The sequence below is a fragment of the Trichophyton rubrum genome, assembly GCF_000151425.1.
Source record: "Trichophyton rubrum CBS 118892 genomic scaffold supercont2.2, whole genome shotgun sequence".
Taxonomy (NCBI): domain Eukaryota; kingdom Fungi; phylum Ascomycota; class Eurotiomycetes; order Onygenales; family Arthrodermataceae; genus Trichophyton; species Trichophyton rubrum.
This window is the reverse complement of record NW_003456427.1, coordinates 2,259,499-2,277,039: the sequence shown is the minus strand read 5'-3', so window position 1 is coordinate 2,277,039 and position 17,541 is coordinate 2,259,499. Positions and strand designations below refer to the sequence as shown.

The 17,541-nt window shown below is 49.6% G+C and overlaps 4 protein-coding genes across 10 annotated transcripts; 2 read left to right on the top strand and 2 right to left on the bottom strand.

Moving 5' to 3' along the window:
- Positions 1-2,920: 2,920 nt before the first annotated feature.
- TERG_02448 (uncharacterized protein) lies at positions 2,921-4,492 on the bottom strand. Its single transcript, XM_047747919.1, has one exon. It carries the CDS (start codon positions 4,361-4,363, stop codon positions 4,031-4,033), a length of 333 nt encoding a protein of 110 aa, XP_047603888.1. The 5' UTR covers positions 4,364-4,492; the 3' UTR covers positions 2,921-4,030.
- A 2,985-nt stretch (positions 4,493-7,477) lies between these two features.
- Positions 7,478-10,375, top strand: TERG_02447 (sulfate adenylyltransferase). 7 transcript variants are annotated; one of them, XM_003237684.2, is made up of 4 exons: positions 7,478-7,837; positions 7,906-8,088; positions 8,158-8,303; positions 8,365-10,375. In XM_003237684.2, exons 1-4 carry the CDS (start codon positions 7,641-7,643, stop codon positions 9,558-9,560), a joined length of 1,722 nt encoding a protein of 573 aa, XP_003237732.1. In that variant the 5' UTR covers positions 7,478-7,640; the 3' UTR covers positions 9,561-10,375. The 7 variants fall into 7 exon arrangements, with proteins under 7 accessions (XP_003237732.1, XP_047605665.1, XP_047605662.1 ...); XM_047749424.1 differs by having other exon boundaries at positions 8,158-10,375; XM_047749421.1 differs by having other exon boundaries at positions 7,906-8,303.
- A 1,951-nt stretch (positions 10,376-12,326) lies between these two features.
- On the top strand, positions 12,327-14,141 carry TERG_02446 (uncharacterized protein; the record flags this gene model as incomplete). The annotated part of the gene is made up of 1 exon (XM_003237683.1): positions 12,327-14,141. One exon carries the CDS (start codon positions 12,327-12,329, stop codon positions 14,139-14,141), a length of 1,815 nt encoding a protein of 604 aa, XP_003237731.1.
- A 981-nt stretch (positions 14,142-15,122) lies between these two features.
- Positions 15,123-17,087, bottom strand: TERG_02445 (uncharacterized protein; the record flags this gene model as incomplete). Its single annotated transcript, XM_003237682.2, has 1 exon — positions 15,123-17,087. One exon carries the CDS (start codon positions 17,085-17,087, stop codon positions 15,123-15,125), a length of 1,965 nt encoding a protein of 654 aa, XP_003237730.2.
- Positions 17,088-17,541: the final 454 nt, after the last annotated feature.

The following is a 17,541-nucleotide window of genomic DNA, read 5'->3' as shown; positions in this document are numbered from 1 at the left end:
AGACTGGCGCTGCATGCCTTGTATACGGACGAGGCGAAGCCCACACAGGCTTAAACCCTCTAGGCTTTCCTTGACTGGTGATGACTCGCACAGTCAAGAAGCCAGTCAGTTCGTCTATCTGCCTATGAGTCCTCGCTGCTGACTGCGACGCAACCTGGCGAAGGCGAACGACTCGTATCGCAGTTCGTCCTCGAGGACCCGAGCATGCAAAAAGAAACGACGAAGACGAAGCCGATCCGGCCCTGTCTGTATATTAATAGAACAGGCGACAGAACGACGTTGCAGATGTAACCCTTCTGTCTCGTTCTCCTGCTGCCTTTTCGTCTAATTATCTGCTTCTTTGGTGCTGCTCGTTGCTGGTGCATCGACCAAAGTCCACAGGGCAACCAACAGGCGAACTTCAACCAGCAACACCCACGTCGACCTCGTATCTGGATGGCTGCAAAAATGAACCAGCAAAAGGAAACACCTTGTCTCTCGTGCCTGATGCGCCGAGAGCTTGGCCTGCAAAGAACCTGCTACGGCCAGCGTGTATTTTCATATATGTACTGAGCAGCCAGGGCTATTTTTGCAAGTGACTCGGCATCCCTTGCGGACCGCATTCTTCGGCCTCCCTTCTCGCTCACATATGGGTACACATATGCTAGCAGCGAGCGAGGCAGCTGAGCGAGGACGGACCGAGAGACGGGACAAGCTGCCTGGCTGGGCAGATGCTTAGCCTGCGTGCTCGCTTGGTATTTCTATCTGGCCTGGTGATGATTCCATCGAGCGTTGCATGGATAACAGACCCAGCAATTACAACTACGGCTTCAACATTCAAGGCGAAGACAAGACAAGTTTTTTGGGCAATAATGGATCCTTTTCCTGCACTCCGCGTGGCAGGGAGAGACAGGGAGGGAATCGAGATGGAGAGCTGGTGGACATGGTGGACATGGTGGACATGAGCCTCCACGACGGGCTCGACTGTCTTGGAGATGGAGCAAGAAGTTTCAACCATTCCTCGTTTCAATCTCCACCGTCCTGGACGGGGTGTGAAATGGATGGAGAAGACGATGGAGAGACGGTTCGTTTCATTTTATTTGGCCCTGGCAGGGAGCTCGATATATTGACACGAACTAATCTTCGTAATCCTTCTGGTGAATATCTGACTTCCTTCAAACGACGCTACGGACAACCTCCTGAAGAGCCATCTCGAACCTCGACCTGGGCCACCCGTCTATAACAACGAACTAATAATATAATACGAACTTGTTGGGCTATGCTGGGCTTGCTAGACAGTGCTTGACCTTGCTGGCTCTGTGGCAATGCTTAGTCTCGGATGATCGTCCATCGTCCACCTGTTTGCAGAGCTAACCTTGATGAACCTGCATGCTCTGTCTTGGTCTCCTTTTTTTTTTTTCAACTCTTTCTTGTGGCCTCACTACGCTAGCTGACCACTTGTTTTGCATCCCAACGCCTATCATGACAACAACCAGGCTATCCGCAATAATCCATGATCCATGTCCTATATTCCATTATCCTGGGCCCCCTTAGCCCATCATCGAAACAGGCGAAACACGAGCCTGCAGGGCCAACGTGAACACAGTCGAACTTTTCCAGAAGACCTCTCCCCTTGTCTCTCTTTATATTTCTCCCCTCCCAACCACGAACGACGATCGCTGATGCGCCGGCCCTTGGAGCGTGCGGAGATTAGCTCTTCCTGGTGATCTTCCAGTTGATCCTCATATCTGACACTTTACTTAACCTCCGACTGTCACTATTTCTCCTCGTCCTCAATACCACGAGGTGATACTCTTTACGGAGTAGCTAAATGTCTTCATCCGGGACGTGATAAGTTTCAGCGCTACGGATACGCTGTCTACGTACTAGATGTCGGGAGTCCCTCTTGCCTCTCCCCCTTGCCGTGGAGACGTCTTCCATATTCCCGCGGTTCATCTATGGAAAACGGTACAATCTCCCAGCGAACCCGCTCGTACCGTATTCCAAACCCCGTCCCCCTTCCCCTCCCCCATACTCCCGTATAGGCACTCCTTGTCCCGTATATGGCATGCCGACCGAAGTTTCCGATCCCATGTTCAAGTACTTCCCTCGTGAACCCCGGGCGAATGTCGAAGAGACTCTGGAGTTCAACCAGATGGGTTAATCTACTCTCTCTCTCTTGATGATAATCTTACTTAACTTACTTACACTCCCTCGCAAACTCACTCCAGGTTTGACTAGGTTTAACTGCCTTGAGTTTCTTTGCCAGTCCGTGGGTCCTCTGAGGCATTCTCTTGGTCCAGTCGCACCCTGTTCTGCAAAAATCCATCCCCCCTAAGCCCTGAAGCATGACCTGAATATCTTGACACTTTCACACTCACTGCCCGGAAAACTGTTATCTGATTAGCGCTGACCTTTTCGATAAAGTTAGAGGTCTTGCCGCTTACTTACGGTTTCTCTAACACTCTTTTAGAACCTTGCATACTATGTCAGGGATAAGGGGTTGTTCAGCCACGATTGAATGGTTTTTGTTACATATCGAGTTTATAAATATACATATGCAACTGCGACGTTATCACTCTGTCCGCTATCAGGGTTCCCACCACGATCAAGGAAACTCGGTGAACGGGGGAGGAAAATCAAGCGAGATGGGGGCGGCCAAATCAACCATAATATATGCATGGACAGGCAGCGGACGTGGCAAAGGGCAATAATGCGTTGATGACATACCATGACATATACCATCTTCTCATCAAGCTCCTTATCACCGCTCTCTCTCGCTGTCTGCTTCTTCCTGGCGCCCCTCGCCAAACTGGCCGTCAGGATATCTTCGGAGAATCTCCTGACCTGGACTCTGGTTAACGGCTATCCGCATCCACATCTCCATAAAAAAAAAAAATATCAACTCTGGACATGGAACGCTTCCACTTACTTAGCATGAAACCTGAGGCTCATGATCGCCAGCCAAGGTGAGGCCCCGTTTTTGCCATCTTGCTCTGAAACTAGTTAGGGGCCCCGTTATAATGCTGCTCTAGCTCAATCGAGCAGTTTTCTTAGTATTAGCACCACTTGCTCCATCTTGCTCTCCACAGAAGCTTGCTGGAACAGCGACTCCGTAGTATGGGGTTGAAGTGCACAATTCATGGACCGTGCCTCTTGCCTTCGATTTCAATCAAAAGAATGTCGAGGGTCTGTTGATCGGTTGAAGCCGTCACCGACTCCCTATCCTCAGAAAAACCGAGTTTCACCATCGTTAACTAACTCCGTTCGGACCTTGGCACTTTATCTCTGCCTCCTTCAGGGTTCCCCAGGTTCATGTCAGGTTCAGTCAGATTCAATATTTGGCTCAATATTTGGCTCAAATTCTGGCTCAAAGACATCCAGGTCCAGGTCAGGTCCAGGGTGCTTGTGTTCCTAGCAAACCTTTCTGGCTGTCTTTGCCGTTAAACGGCCAGCACGACGCCACAGCACTGCCTTCTCCGTCTGTACATAGATGGTATATGTACTATCAATTCCTTCCCTCTCCAAGGGTGTATGTATAACTGCATGCAGACATCACAATATGTAATTCAAACCCTGACCCTGACAACCCCTTGCTTGGCTCGGTTCACCAGTTCTCGTGATATCCGACAGAATATATGATCGACTTCGTGCCTAAACCCGAACGCACATCCATATGTATATTTTGATGCCCATCCCCAACCCCTCCTTCCTTCGGCCACGGATGACCCTTGTTGCAAAGGAAACCATGATGAACCCCATATGATCGCCGAAGGTTACCATATCCGAACACTTCGGCAAGCGTTCCACTGTGTTCGAAAGTTGTTCTATGTTAGGGGCAGGGGAGGTGGTGACGGCTATTTTGCACGTTCCCTCATAGAGTTAGCAGGCATTCTCACTTAGCATGATGGACCAACATATCTTCTTCCTATTTGATCATTATGCGTTGCCATGCGCTGTTCCTTGCTGATATGACGGCGGATAGCGTATTTTCACGTTATAACATGGTAAAGGCGCCTTCAGGGGTCTAGTGGCGAGGGGTTGGGGCTTCTCAAAAGAAGTTAGTAGCATATACCTGCTGGCGCTGAGGCCGATACGGAGCCACCGGGGTTTGTCCATGCCTCGTTGATCTGATATGCTCGGTCCGTAATCGGAGAGATCTGGTGAGGCTGATATGACGCTGCATCTGATATTTTTGGTATCTATCAAAGCTGATGTATGACGTACTGTAGTTTTCTATACTTGACGTTTGATTGTATGTAGACATGTGAGGCACCAAAAGCAGTGATAGGTAGACGTACTCGATAGGAAGTACTTTTTCTCCTTCATCACTCTTGTCCGCAGTATAGTGCGGTCTGCTGATTGAGACATTAGACTGATTCATCCTCCTCGATCGGCTGCAAAATGAAGGACGTGACAAGGCTTCCGTGAGATCTTGCTCGAGATCTCACCTGAAGGAGCCGAACCTCAAGTCCTGTCTTTGGCTGAACGCCTTTTACTTCCTGCAGAGTAACCGACGTAACTACACCCGCCTGCCCGAAGACTGCAAAAACCGTTTGAAGCCCCTGAGTCCGCCAGTTTGGAATATTTCCTCGAAGTCGACACGTCGTCACCGTTGATTTACCGTTAACAAACGGTGGGAAATAAAAATAAAATAAAAATAAAATAAAATAAAAAATAAATAAAACGGCTGCCTAGAGCTGAGCCCATGGGAGGCTGAGCAGGGCTGAGGATACGTAATAGGCCAGCAATTGATGTCCTGGTACCAGTCAAGATGCGAACCTCCAGCTGACAGAGAAACGCTTTTCAGTTCGAGAGAACTGCAAAAAATTATCTCTGGACCGTGTCTGGTCTCTTCTGGGTCTCTTGTCTTCGTCGTCTTTAGAAAGAATCCGAGTCGTTGACTATGCAATGCGCCCTGTCGCTAAGATGCCTGTATCTGGTAAACAGTGACGAAGGAAGGCTGAGAAGTGCTTTTTTTCTGCGTCTCCTCTTCTGCAACATTATGAATCTTTGACTTCATCTCGCAAAGCAAAGCGGTTGGCTGCGTCTTTCTCTTGACCGTCTGTGTCGGTGTCTCTGTCGTTTGACGTCTGACGTCTCGGTTGATATCCTGATCAAGTGACTTGCGGCTGTCAACGTCCAACTCCAACCACACCGCGCATCTTCACTTACAAGCCACGATAACTGCCGGCCCAAGGGCGAGCTAGAAGATCTTTTCGCAGTCGTTGCCCTGAAGACGTTCAGGCCCTTCCATCCAGCATCCACCAGGAGGCGAATCACAACAAAAGTTGGTCAGCTAGCCGCTCTGTTTCGCCTTAGTTACCTGCAGATTCTCACCGCAACCTCTGCTCGCTGTTATCAGGTCAACCTGCCCCATTTCTGCGGTCTGACAGGTAGATTATATGGAATATCTGAGCATGGCTTCGATCTCAGCTGGTCTTTTGGAGCTTCGTATAGGGGCTATCGCTGGATGGCGGGGTTTGGTGGGCGGTTTGCTTGACCAAGTGGAAGCTCTTCCGGCGGCTCGAGATATTTCTCTGGTAGGAGATGCACACCGACATTGAGGCTCTGGATGCCGTCTAAGCACCTTGAAGCTGAATATCGCCTCTCATAAATGTCAATGGCACGTCTTCGACTGAATCTCTTGGTTGAATTGCCTACAAGGAGCTCATCCGATGATGTAACATCATCTCTAGATCTGTGGAGATATAGTGGGCTCTTCGATATGATATCAAATCGAGCACAGCACCCCTTGTTGCTCTTAAGACGGCATCGTATCGATCTGTGTCGGCTTACGAGGATAGAGCCTGTCTTGAACTGATAAGCCAAGGGCCAGCTTGCAAGAGCACAGTAGACCCGTATGAAACACGAGCTACGGTGGTCTTTTTTAACAGGGGGCTACCCGTTTGCAACTAGCTCGTATCCGGGGGGTGATGTAAGTTGCAGGATGCTTCATGATAAGACAGCATGGAGAAAATTTGAAAAGACCAGCTTGACTTATTTAGCTCAATGAAGGTGCATTGATATACGGAGTCTGGACTACGAAGCGAGAACTGCCTCTCCTCGAGAAGCTCTAAAGGTTCCTGCACGTAACAGGCGGATCCCGATGGTCAACCAGTTCATCCGAGAATGATTTACACGACTTTAGTGTCGCCATGCCTTCTCAACCGCCACTGGTTCGCGCATCAAGGAACTCATTACAAAAAGCAACGACACGAGAGCAAGGGGTGGAAAGGTTAAGAAAAAAAAGCAAAGATAGTTGTTAAAAAAAGAAAAGAGAACGAACAAAAAGAAGAAACGACGAGGATCTCGCCGTGTTCCACGATCCGGGCCGACTACAGCCAGGCAACTTGAACACAGACAGGGCTTGATCTCGCACGGAAGCTACCGGGCTCCTCAATAATCGAGAATGCCGATGTTGCCTAGCAAAACTGGAAGAGAGAAAGGCACACTGCAGATGAAACGCAAATTAATCTTAACAGAGAGTTTAACTTGGGGTTACCCACTCCAGCCATGTATGGAGTAGCTCGCGGTAGTCCACCAGGAGCATGATGCAGCATCGTACCCCAATCCTTGGGCCGAAACAGGTAGCAAAATATCTGTATCAGATACGATAACGTGCTGATATCATCAAACACATCGGCAGGTGAATGGACACAAAGCAAGAAGAAACAAGGAAGAGGAGGAGGAATAAGAAGAAGAAGATGACGATGATGAGAAGAAGAAAACGAGGGACTGTCGAGCCGCCGTTGAGCGAGGTACACAGAAGGGGTATAGACAGGGCTGGACGCATATCAAGCTAGTTTGTTCGGCAGGGAGGGGTGGGTGGGAACGAGAAAAAGATATGCAAACTAGGGGGCTGATTATCTGAATAATCAAAGAGGCTCGAATACGATCCAGAACCGGTGATTTTGAAACCGGTAACCCCCCTAGAGGATAGGTTGATACTAAGGCTGTCGACTCTGATACTGCATGGCTGCACCTGGTTCCCGATCGGGACAGCCCTCCCCCCGCTCCCGTTGATACTCAGTCGAGCTCCCAGCCAGCTAGAAGGTCGAAGCTATCAAAGCAACGCAGTTATGGCAAACCGGCGTTTGTTACTGTTGTTGTATGAGGAAAATTCTCCGTGTTGATACTGACAGTTTGGGCCTAGGGACCCCGTGAGCACGATAGAACGAGCGCTCGGTGAGCATGAAAGGGCAGAAAAAGGCCTCGCCAAGACCTGTCAGAGCACGCCATCGGCGGCTGACCTAAGGGGCATGCCTCGTCGATTTATCGGGGGGTGTTAAGCCCTTGACGTCAGGGAGAGATCGAAAGTACCGGGTACTTCCCCTTTGGGCCTTGTATAGCGCTGCCGCAAAGTATCCGCTACATGGTGGATCGCCAGGGCCGGGCTACCAGCGTTTTACATTTGGCTCCCTGTCCCATCTCCGGCCTGGCTCTGTTGCTCTCAAGTATCTTGCTGTCCTCTTCGACCTGCTCTGGCTTCATAAATACGGCCTCCTCCTCCGCTTCTCCCTCGATCTTTTCTGTTCTTCTTGTACTCAGCATCGCCTCCTCCTTCAGCAATCGACCTCATCTACTCTCTCCGCTCCTCCTCATACATACTCTTTTTTTAATTCACCTCCCTGACGAATCTTTAATCTCCTCCATTCATCATGTCTAACCCTCCTCATGGTGGTGTCCTCAAGGACCTCTTCGCCAGAGATCTCCCCCGCCACGATGAGCTCGCTGCTGAAGCCGAGAAACTTCCTGCCCTTACCCTTACTGAGCGTCAGATCTGTGATCTTGAGCTCATCCTCAACGGTGGCTTCTCTCCCCTGGAGGGCTTCATGAACGAGAAGGACTACAATGGGTGCGTACTTGGGAGTGCTGGGGAGAAAATATGCTATCTCGTACTATGTACTGACTCCGATTCAACAGTGTCTGCGCTGAGTCCCGTCTCGCTGACGGAAACCTCTTCCCCATGCCAATCAACCTCGACGTCACCAAGGAGAACATTGAGGAGATGGGAATCAAGCCTGGTGCTCGTATCACTCTCCGTGACTTCCGTGATGAGAACAACATTGCCATCATCACCGTCGAGGACGTCTACCAGCCTGACAAGTAAGTTCTGAAACACTTGCAGCTTTAACAAGATCTGATAATGAGACCCCTGCTAACCCCTGCCAATAGGAAGAAGGAGGGTGAACTTGTCTTCGGTGGAGACCCAGAGCACCCTGCTATCATCTACCTCAACAACACCACCAAGGACTTCTATGTCGGTGGTAAGCTCGAGGCCGTCAACAAGCTCAACCACTACGACTATGTCGGTCTTCGATGTAAGCATTGCCACTGATTATCCATATTTTGGAGCAACAAAAAACTAATTCGGTGATGAAGTCACCCCTGCTGAGCTCCGCGCTCACTTCGACAAGCTTGGCTGGACCAAGGTTGTTGCTTTCCAGACCCGTAACCCCATGCACCGAGCTCACCGTGAGTTGACCGTCCGCGCTGCTCGTGCCCGTCAGGCCAACGTCCTTATCCACCCAACTGTTGGTCTCACCAAGCCTGGTGACATTGACCACTTCACCCGTGTCCGTGTCTATGAGGCTCTCCTCCCCCGTTACCCTAACGGCATGGCCGCTCTCGGTCTCTTGCCCCTTGCCATGAGAATGGGTGGTCCCCGTGAGGCCCTCTGGCACGCTATCATCCGTAAGAACCACGGATGCACTCACTTTATCGTTGGCCGTGATCATGCTGGTCCAGGAAAGAACTCTGCTGGTCAGGAAATGTACGGCCCATACGACGCCCAGCACCTCGTTGAGAAGTACCGTGATGAGCTCGGTATCGAGGTCGTTGAGTTCCAGATGCTTACCTACCTCCCTGACTCTGACGAGTACCGCCCACACGACCAGGTTCCAGAGGGTACCAAGACCCTCAACATCTCCGGAACTGAGCTCCGCAAGCGTCTCCGCACCGGTGCCAGCATTCCCGAGTGGTTCTCTTACCCTGAGGTCGTTAAGGTCCTCCGTGACTCCAACCCCCCTCGTGCCAAGCAAGGCTTCACCATCTTCCTCACTGGCTACCTCAACTCTGGTAAGGCCGCCATTGCCCGTGCTCTCCAAGTCACCCTCAACCAGCAGGGAGGTCGCCCAGTCTCTCTCCTTCTCGGAGACACTGTTCGTCACGAGCTTTCCTCTGAGCTCGGCTTCTCCCGTGAGGACCGTGACAAGAACATCCAGCGTATCGCCTTCGTTGCCTCTGAACTCACCAAGGCCGGTGCCGCTGTCATTGCTGCTCCCATTGCTCCCTACGCCCATTCTCGTGATGCTGCCCGCACCACCATCTCCAGCAAGGGCTCTTTCTTCCTCATCCACGTTGCCACCTCTCTCGAGTACGCCGAGAAGACTGACAAGCGTGGTGTCTATGCCCGTGCCCGCCGTGGTGAGATCCAGGGCTTCACCGGTGTTGATGACCCATATGAGGCTCCCACCAACGCTGACCTCACCGTCGACATTGAGAAGCAGTCCGTCCGCTCCATCGTTCACGAGATCATCCTCATGCTCGAGTCCCAGGGCTTCCTCGAGAGATCTTAAATGTCTCTCCGTAGCCTTTATACTTCTCCACCTACTTCTCCGTCTCCTCCTCTTATATCCCTCCAAATCCCGTTATAGATTTTTCCTTTCCTTATCCTCCATTCAACGGAGCTAGTATCCGTTGTCCACCTTTTCCTCTACATATACCTATTGACACCCAAAGAATGTACACATAACTCTAGTATTGCTTGGGACTTGGATGTCGTACCATACGACAATTTTTACGTGAATTGACATACATGATGGCAATTGCGATGTGGTGTTTGATTTCCTAGTGTTATATTTTCCTTTGTTGAACCCCCTATGTTTATATGATAGACTTGGAAAATAGCTGAATGAGAAAATCATTATTTATAATATATTCTTCACAGTAGACAGATAGACTGCAAGAAATGCATTTCTTGCAGTCTAACATTTATGACATCCATTCAAGAGTGATGGCTGGTGATGCATCTCCTCTAATTCTACTAGAATCTGGTAAAGACGAGAGATTCCCATATACCATTGAAGCAATGATTGCCGTAGTCTTTGACTTAGGGAGTACTAGAAAGACATCCAAATAGTGTGACATTGTATAAAAGCAAGCAGTAAGAATGAAAAAAAAAATGCAGTGATTTCCTGCGTAATAGTCTTGTCCTTTGGAGCTTCTTTTCAAATACCACACTTTTACCCCCCCTGCAGATCAGATCTCTGCCATTCATATGTAAAAGGCCTGTTCAACATTCCTACCTCGAGTGCTAAGTAGTCCGCCATTGCCGTATATGCCTAAACAGATTGAATCCCGGTGTCAATCAATTGGGCTGCACGGTTAAACCCGAATGCCCGCCCGACCGACCGACCGTACCGACCTCTCATCGGCCGGGAGGGAAGCCAAACCTTCCATAACCCAGGACGACGCAATCGTGATATCAAGGGTTAGGTCTATGCAGGAGGAAACACTCGGGCCCTCTCGTGGCCATTGCGTCAAGCTGCAGGCTGACATATCAATCGGCAATATATCTGGAGCTAGGTAGCCCCTGACAACGGCGGGCCCTTTCCATGGATGTGGGTAGGTTCTGAGTGGCGATCTCCGCCTTCCAGAAGCACGGCTACCTGCAGGCGAGACCGTTTCGAATAAACCGGTCTTGATCATCATGATCTTGACGGTGTTTGATATCCAGATCCTGCCAGGATCTTTTGTATCAGAGTTTCCCGGGAGAATCGTGGCAGGGCGGACCAAAGCTGTCTCAGGCTGGTCGTTAGCACGACTCCTCTGAAACCACCGCCACTTTTTGTTTTTGCAAAAATATACAAAAGATTCGGTGGCCCCTTGCGGAGAAAGCCCTGAGTTTCCACTGTTGTGGGACTTTTGGAATCACGGAGTCATCGAGAATAGCTTGTCACAGATAAATATTGAAGAATGGAGGAGGAATGAAGAAAAAAAAAGAAAAAAGCAGGGTCCATGGGGTATCTATCAATGCATGGTCCATTTATTGTCTTGGATCGAAGATATCTGGCCATATTATTCAATAATTGGCCAGAGAGACCTATTACTCAAGCAGGGTTGGAAGCCTGCTTGGTAGCTGAGGGTACTGTCGAGACCACCTTATTCGATAATTATTTTAAGAAAGATATTGATGGTGTACTCAAGTAAATGCCTGTATCAACAAGCCGACTAACCGTGATATGAGAGTTTCAAATGGAGAAAAGGAGATTTGAGGCAGTAGAACTACTGAGATAACCTATATCACCTACGAACCGACATCAGTAAGTAATTCATGAATGAAAGTTAAGGTTCTCCGTGCATACTTATCACGAATCGGTGGGAGTTGAACGGCACTTCCTAGTTATCCGGGCTTGCGACTCGTACGCCTAGGCAAAAATTAGTACCTTTCCATTTCTATGATTCTAGAAGTAGGTTGTCTAAAGAAGGACAGTGGTTTGAGACGAGAGGGAGCCACTGTAGACAAGATAGTCATAGTTAGGCATAGAATACCTGATGAGGGGCGGTGTCGTATTTTCAGCTTTGAGTAACTACTGATTAAACTCTGATCAGATATGCCATGTGTGACAATAGTTCCTAGTCGCTAATAGACAAGCTATAGGAACAGGGTGTTACATATGGGAGTAAAATCCTCCTATGGAGCATCGGAGCATCCGTTGGTTCAATCAAGTAAGTCGTAGTTGGATAAGATTTTGCCATGAATGAACGATAATAAAGCAAGAAAGTATAGAATATCACCGTATTCTTTGGCTTCCGGGCTTTCCTTTTAACCCCTGTTGATATAAGTATAGAGGGTATCTTCAGTGACCACTCTCATTTTGGAGTAACCAAGTCCGATTTAGTCATATAAAATGGCATTTCTAGCCTCGAAAAAAAGATTTAATAGTGGTATATTCGTGGTCCCAGTTTTTATCGTATCTTGGGCGTAGAATATCGGCATTTGGGGTATATATCAGTTCTCACGTCCAGAGCATCATTTTCTCTTGATTGTACCAGATTCTTTTTGTTAAAAACAATCTCTAGGATTAAACAGAGCATCTACTTTTCACAGCAGCTGTCGGGCAAAAGACTGAGAACAGTGTCCGTTAGTTCTCCTTTCGAAAGACTGATATGTTGTAGAATACTTGGATTTGATGTTGCGGAGTTGGAAAGTGACGTCGAAATAAAGGCGAGATGCAAACAAGACAAACACAGCTGGACTTGCGGCTTTCAACCAAAAATTCTCAAGGTTGATATATCGACTAGAAGACCAAACAACAGCAGAACAGACGACACAGTGCAAGATGCTCTCCTCACAGCTACATATACAGCGGATACCGCGGCTAATACGGCTTCGGCCTCCAAATACCATCGCTCGCTTCTCGAATCCACGCCCGTTTACCAGCAACTCCCAGCTGCTTCTCATCACCACACCCGCAAACCGACCGCAGCTCCCCTTTCTCTACGCCTCTTCAGCCGGACATCCTCTATTCGCTGGCAGATCCCTGAATGTGGTGACCCTTGGCCGACATGTAACGCGCCTGATAAGTACTGAGCGGCGAAGGAAGATAACCAATGGCATCAAGATCGGTTTGACGGTTTACGCGATCATCCTGCTACTATACGTTGCGCAGCAAGGACTCTACCAAGAAACTATAGAGCGGATGTTTCCCACGCCACCTGAATGGTCGTGGAAAAGCAGGTGGTATTTGCGAACAGCAAAGGCTCTGCAGTCTCCTGAGAAAATGGGACGGGTTGCTACTAGCTGGCCTGCGGTGGGAAGTTACTACAGAGAGCTGCTACTCCGGCTGGAAGACCCTGAAATTGATGGAAAAGGATTGAAAGAGCAAATTGTCAATGCAGGGGAAGGAGAGGCCATTTTAATTGATGGAGTGGGCAGGGCAGGGTATGACATTGACGGGATGAGCGAGCCATGGAAGAAGGGTTACTTCGACTGTCTGATGGGAGCTGCTGAGACAGCCGAGAAACTGGATGGATGGTTAGAGGATACAGTGACGCACATTGCTTCACCCCCAGAATACGTTGTAGGCCCATCAAATCCACGACCGAAGGAGGGACCTAAAGGCTCAATTGCTCCTCTCGAGGAGAATTGCGTACCGGCATACCAGAATCCATCAGTTTTTTATATGAAGATATTGACCACCAAGGGATTCCAAACCAACCAGAAGCTTGATGCTGCTCTGGCATATGCAGACTGGCTTGATTATAAGGGGTTAAAGGACACTGCTGGGGAAGTCTACTGCTGGGCTATGGATATTGCTGTTGAAGGCCTCGGTGTCGACCCCCGGAAAGTTGTGGACATCAAGACTGGCATCATAAAAGAGGGTGGAACCAAATACGTGACTGAGAATTTACTTCGAACCTCCAAGGCGATGGGAGTTCACCAAGTACGCGTGGGTGATTTATCATCAGCTCTGGCCGTTTTCCTCTCTGTGCTCAAGTGCCGGCGAAGCGTGACGGCATCTGAAGACTCACTCCCAAAGATCATCAGCCCAAAGCCGAATAAAGTAAAGACGAAAAAGGATGATATTCTGACCGCCGTCACCTCGTTTATCTCCCCACCTCAATACCCCATTCCAATCCGGACAGGAAACGAGCCTCCCGTACGCTCCCAGTCAACTGCTTGTGAAGAGGCAGGTCTGATGTTATACATTGGTGAGATTATCTACGCCTCTTCCTCCCGCGAGGCTGGCTTATCATGGACCCGGGACGCTGTTGATCAGGCCGAGATCGCCCTCCTTCAATTAGACGAGAAACAAGAACAAAGACAACTAGCAGCATCACCGAGTCACGGAATGCAGTATCAATCTACAGAAGAACAATGCCAACACTGCCTCAGATCCGGCCTGAAGAACTGGAGGCAAATGATTCGCTCCCTAGTGGTCAGGGCTGAGAAGGAAGAGCTCCAGACCATGGACGAAGTGAACGACTACTGGTTCGGCCGTGGACCGAGGAAAGTGGCCGAAAAGCAAGCACAGCGTCGTCGATGGGAGGCAGAGGAGATGATACTGGATGATCGTGCAAAGAGAATCCAGCGTCTTATCGGGGACGATGGGCTTTCTGCCCTCACATCTAGTGAGAGAATGTTCTTCGGTTGAACATGGAATAAACGTGTGCATGCATGGCTGGCTTCTGTATGATATCATATCCTTTCTCGGAACAGTTTGGCGTTTTTGGATGTATATACATATGAATGATCTTCTTACAATGTTATTATCTAATGTTTGACGCATATACCTGTCAGGAATGTTCACACTGCTCCAGGGGTGTCTGGTACCCAAATCGGGGAAAGGTACAGCGAGATGTTCCTTGTCATGACTCGGTCAGGATGGAATCAAGATCCCACAACCCCTGTCGGTGCTGACTCGTATATATTTAGTTACGGGCGACAGGGTACGGGCACAGACGGAGATGAACATCACCGAGCACAAAAGGGAGATCATCTTTTGCAAGATGTTTAAGATGAACCACGCCCTGATGCACAGAAGCCGGGAAAGAGATATGTATCAAACCACCAGGAGACTTTGTGACAGTATGTATACGAGCAATTTCTTGACAATGCCAAAAAACATGCAGGGCTTCATCCCGGGGAATTTCCACATATGAAACGGACAAGAAATAGTGAAATGATCAGTCTTTAAATTAATCTGTGGGAGGAGTTGTATGTATATGCATCTATATGGCGCAGTGGCTATATACATTTGGTATGGTAGAGCATTATATGCAAAAAGCATAGAGAGAAGACCGTAAACAAAGAAACCAGAAGTGAAAAGGAGGGGGTAGTCGATATCTAGAGCGTAAACAAGAGCAAGGAGAGAAATATATGTAAAAGAATTATGAGCAGTAAAAGGAGCATATTGACAAAGAAGTAAATCGTGTCAAGAGAGATATACCGAAGGGATTTTTTTGGTATCTTTGGTCAGACAGGAGACGAGCCGATATGAGGAATATATATATAAGCAAAAAAAGGACGAGAAAGCCAGAACCCAGCCCGCAAGTTCTTGAAATGCAGGCTATATATGATGCAAAAAAATAGGAAAAGGGAAAATCACAGCCATTATCTAGAAGGGCCGTTCGTTTTATGAATCGTCACCACTCTCACTCTTACCGCCAACAACAACTCCTTGGGCTCCTTTCTCGAAGAAGGTAATGGAAAGAGTGTCAAAGCTCAGAATGAATGTATCAGTGCCATATTCAAGTTGCACCGGCCTGAAAGTGGGAAGGCCGTTCTCCAGCCCAGAAGGTCGTCTGAGGGCATCCTGGATAGCGTTGTGAGCTGCATCCGCTGCGCTAAACAGCTCGGTCTTCTCAAAAATGTAAAGGACTGCTATCCGAGAGAAGTCCAGCACGTTCTGAGACGGGTCGACCATCGTTGGTGGAGGGGTGGGAGTAGAGGTCGTTGAACTTGAAATACTAGTAGAAGTAGGAGAGGAGGTTGAGGAAGACGATGAGCGGCGTGTAGTAGTTGCAGTTCGAGTAGGAGAGGATGTCGTGGTAGTGGTAGGCGATGGTGTCCTGGTCGGCCTGCGAGTAGGTGTTGTATGTATCGTAAAAGTCGTGGTTGGTATAAGATCCTGAGGGGCTCTGCCAGCTACATTGCCTTTTGCGGCACGGCGACGACCTGGCAATGCATATTCAAGCATAGTTGCGTCGTCGGCAGGATCCTTGGGCATGGGCAGTCCTCGCCTTTGGCTTCTGCTATTGAAGGTAATCAAGGCATTTTCATTGGTACAAGAAACATCCTCAGTTTCAAAAAGGTGCATGATCTTTGTAATATCAAGTGGTATATCGAAGCTCGAGAGCGAATTCTGAAGGATTCTTGGAATTGCGCTGCCTACAGTGGCATCATTGCGAAGTTTGCGGTTATCCTTCAGCTCAGCGATAACGCAGTCCCGATCAGTAAGAACGCCGCAAGTGTGGCCTCTGTAACCCTCGGGGCAGACGCAGCTGCAGGTGCCTGGAGTTCCGATGCTCATGCCTCCGTTCTTGCAAGGGGCCTGAAGCTCGCAGCTGTTTTCAGGTGTAGGCGAATGGTTACGTGGTTTCCCAGCAACAGCGAGTGGAATGGTGATTATGGCAGCAAACAAGAGAACAAGTCCGATGCAGAAGACGATAAGAGCCGGCGCAGGCAAGCCGCAGAATCGGCGTCTGGTGCGAGGAACATCGACCTCGTTATTCTTGCCCTTGGAGTCATCACCATGATGAGCAGAGTTGGTTCGGGGAGTCTGGACGCCAGGTGGAGGGAATGAAGCCAGGATATCGGTGATCGAACCAGAATATCCACGGTCTTTGTTCTTAGCATCGTTTGCGTTCGTCATTTCAAAGATACCCGCTGGGCCCTTGCTGGCCGTCTTTCCACGGTCGAGGTTCGATGCCAACTTGGTGGCCCTGCGGATTAGATCTGGCAAGCTGGTCAAACTGCTTCTGACCTCCGGTTCTTTCCCTTCGATGTTCAGCGCGGGAGGAGGTGCCAGGTCGCTGAACTGTGAAACCCTGCGTCCAGCCGAGCGTGAGCCACCTAGCTCAATGTCTCTGAACTCAGAGTCATTGGTAGGCTGCTTGTGTATTATGGGCACTTCATCGCCTTCTGGCTCCTCTTGATCATCAACCGACTCGACAGAGGAGTGAGAGTTTGCGCGCAGCCGGCTTGGGCGCAGCTGGCCGCTAGGGTTGTGGAACGATGGCGGGATGTGGTGGTCAGGGATATTTGCACGCAGCGATGGGTTGATGGCTATGCCGATTGTGCCACTTGAGGTAACGCTGCCGACTTCCGATGGAACACCAACAGACCGTTCGCTTATGGTACGGTTGTGCATGGACGGTGGATCGTTTTTGGTGATGTTGATCGTCCGCAGCTCGCCTTTGCCTGTCTTCCCGAGGCTGATTTCTCTTGCAAGGCTGGAGCTAGGTCTCGGGCCAGTTGGCAAGTCGACGCTGCCCTTGTTTCTGGTACGAAGAGCAGACTTAGCCTTGAGAGCCTGCGCCATCTCGTCTTCGTTGTAAGCTGACGACCCGCCGTCTGTGCCATGGACGGTTTCAGGCATCTCCTCGTACTTGAGATCGACAGTTTCAAACGGGGCTGAACCCCAACTGGATGGAATCACTTTGCTCGAAGCGAAGGATTTGACGTCCCTCTGTACAGGTGATGGGAACTCTTCTGGAATCGGAGAGACAGTCGATCCAATTGGGTAGAAATTCCCTTGCGGGTCACGACGGCTTCCCTGGGATGGGTTGGAGTTGGAGCGTCGCGCAGGAGCTGGATGAGCAAGGAGCTCGCCATGGTGAGACCGGTCGTTGGATGGAATTGGGAGAGCTGTGGTGTTGTAGTCTGAGCCATGAGAATAAGACGGCTGATGGGGCGAGGATGTAGCCGAAGTAGCACCGTGGTACGGGTTCGATGGAGGATAACGTCTGCCGCGGGAGTCATTGAGAAAGTATCGACAGCGCTAGGCTGGCGGGGCAGCCCGCTGCAAGGCTGCCTGCGCTTGTGCTTGTGCC

Coding starts and splice junctions, on each gene's coding strand:
- TERG_02447 (XM_003237684.2), top strand. CDS start 7,641: ATGTCTAACCCTCCTCATGGTGGTGTCCTCAAGGACCTCTTCGCCAGA. Junction 8,089..8,157: donor GACGTCTACCAGCCTGACAA/GTAAGTTCTGAA, acceptor CCCTGCCAATAG/GAAGAAGGAGGGTGAACTTG. Junction 8,304..8,364: donor CGACTATGTCGGTCTTCGAT/GTAAGCATTGCC, acceptor TCGGTGATGAAG/TCACCCCTGCTGAGCTCCGC.
- TERG_02448 (XM_047747919.1), bottom strand. CDS start 4,363: ATGAATCAGTCTAATGTCTCAATCAGCAGACCGCACTATACTGCGGAC.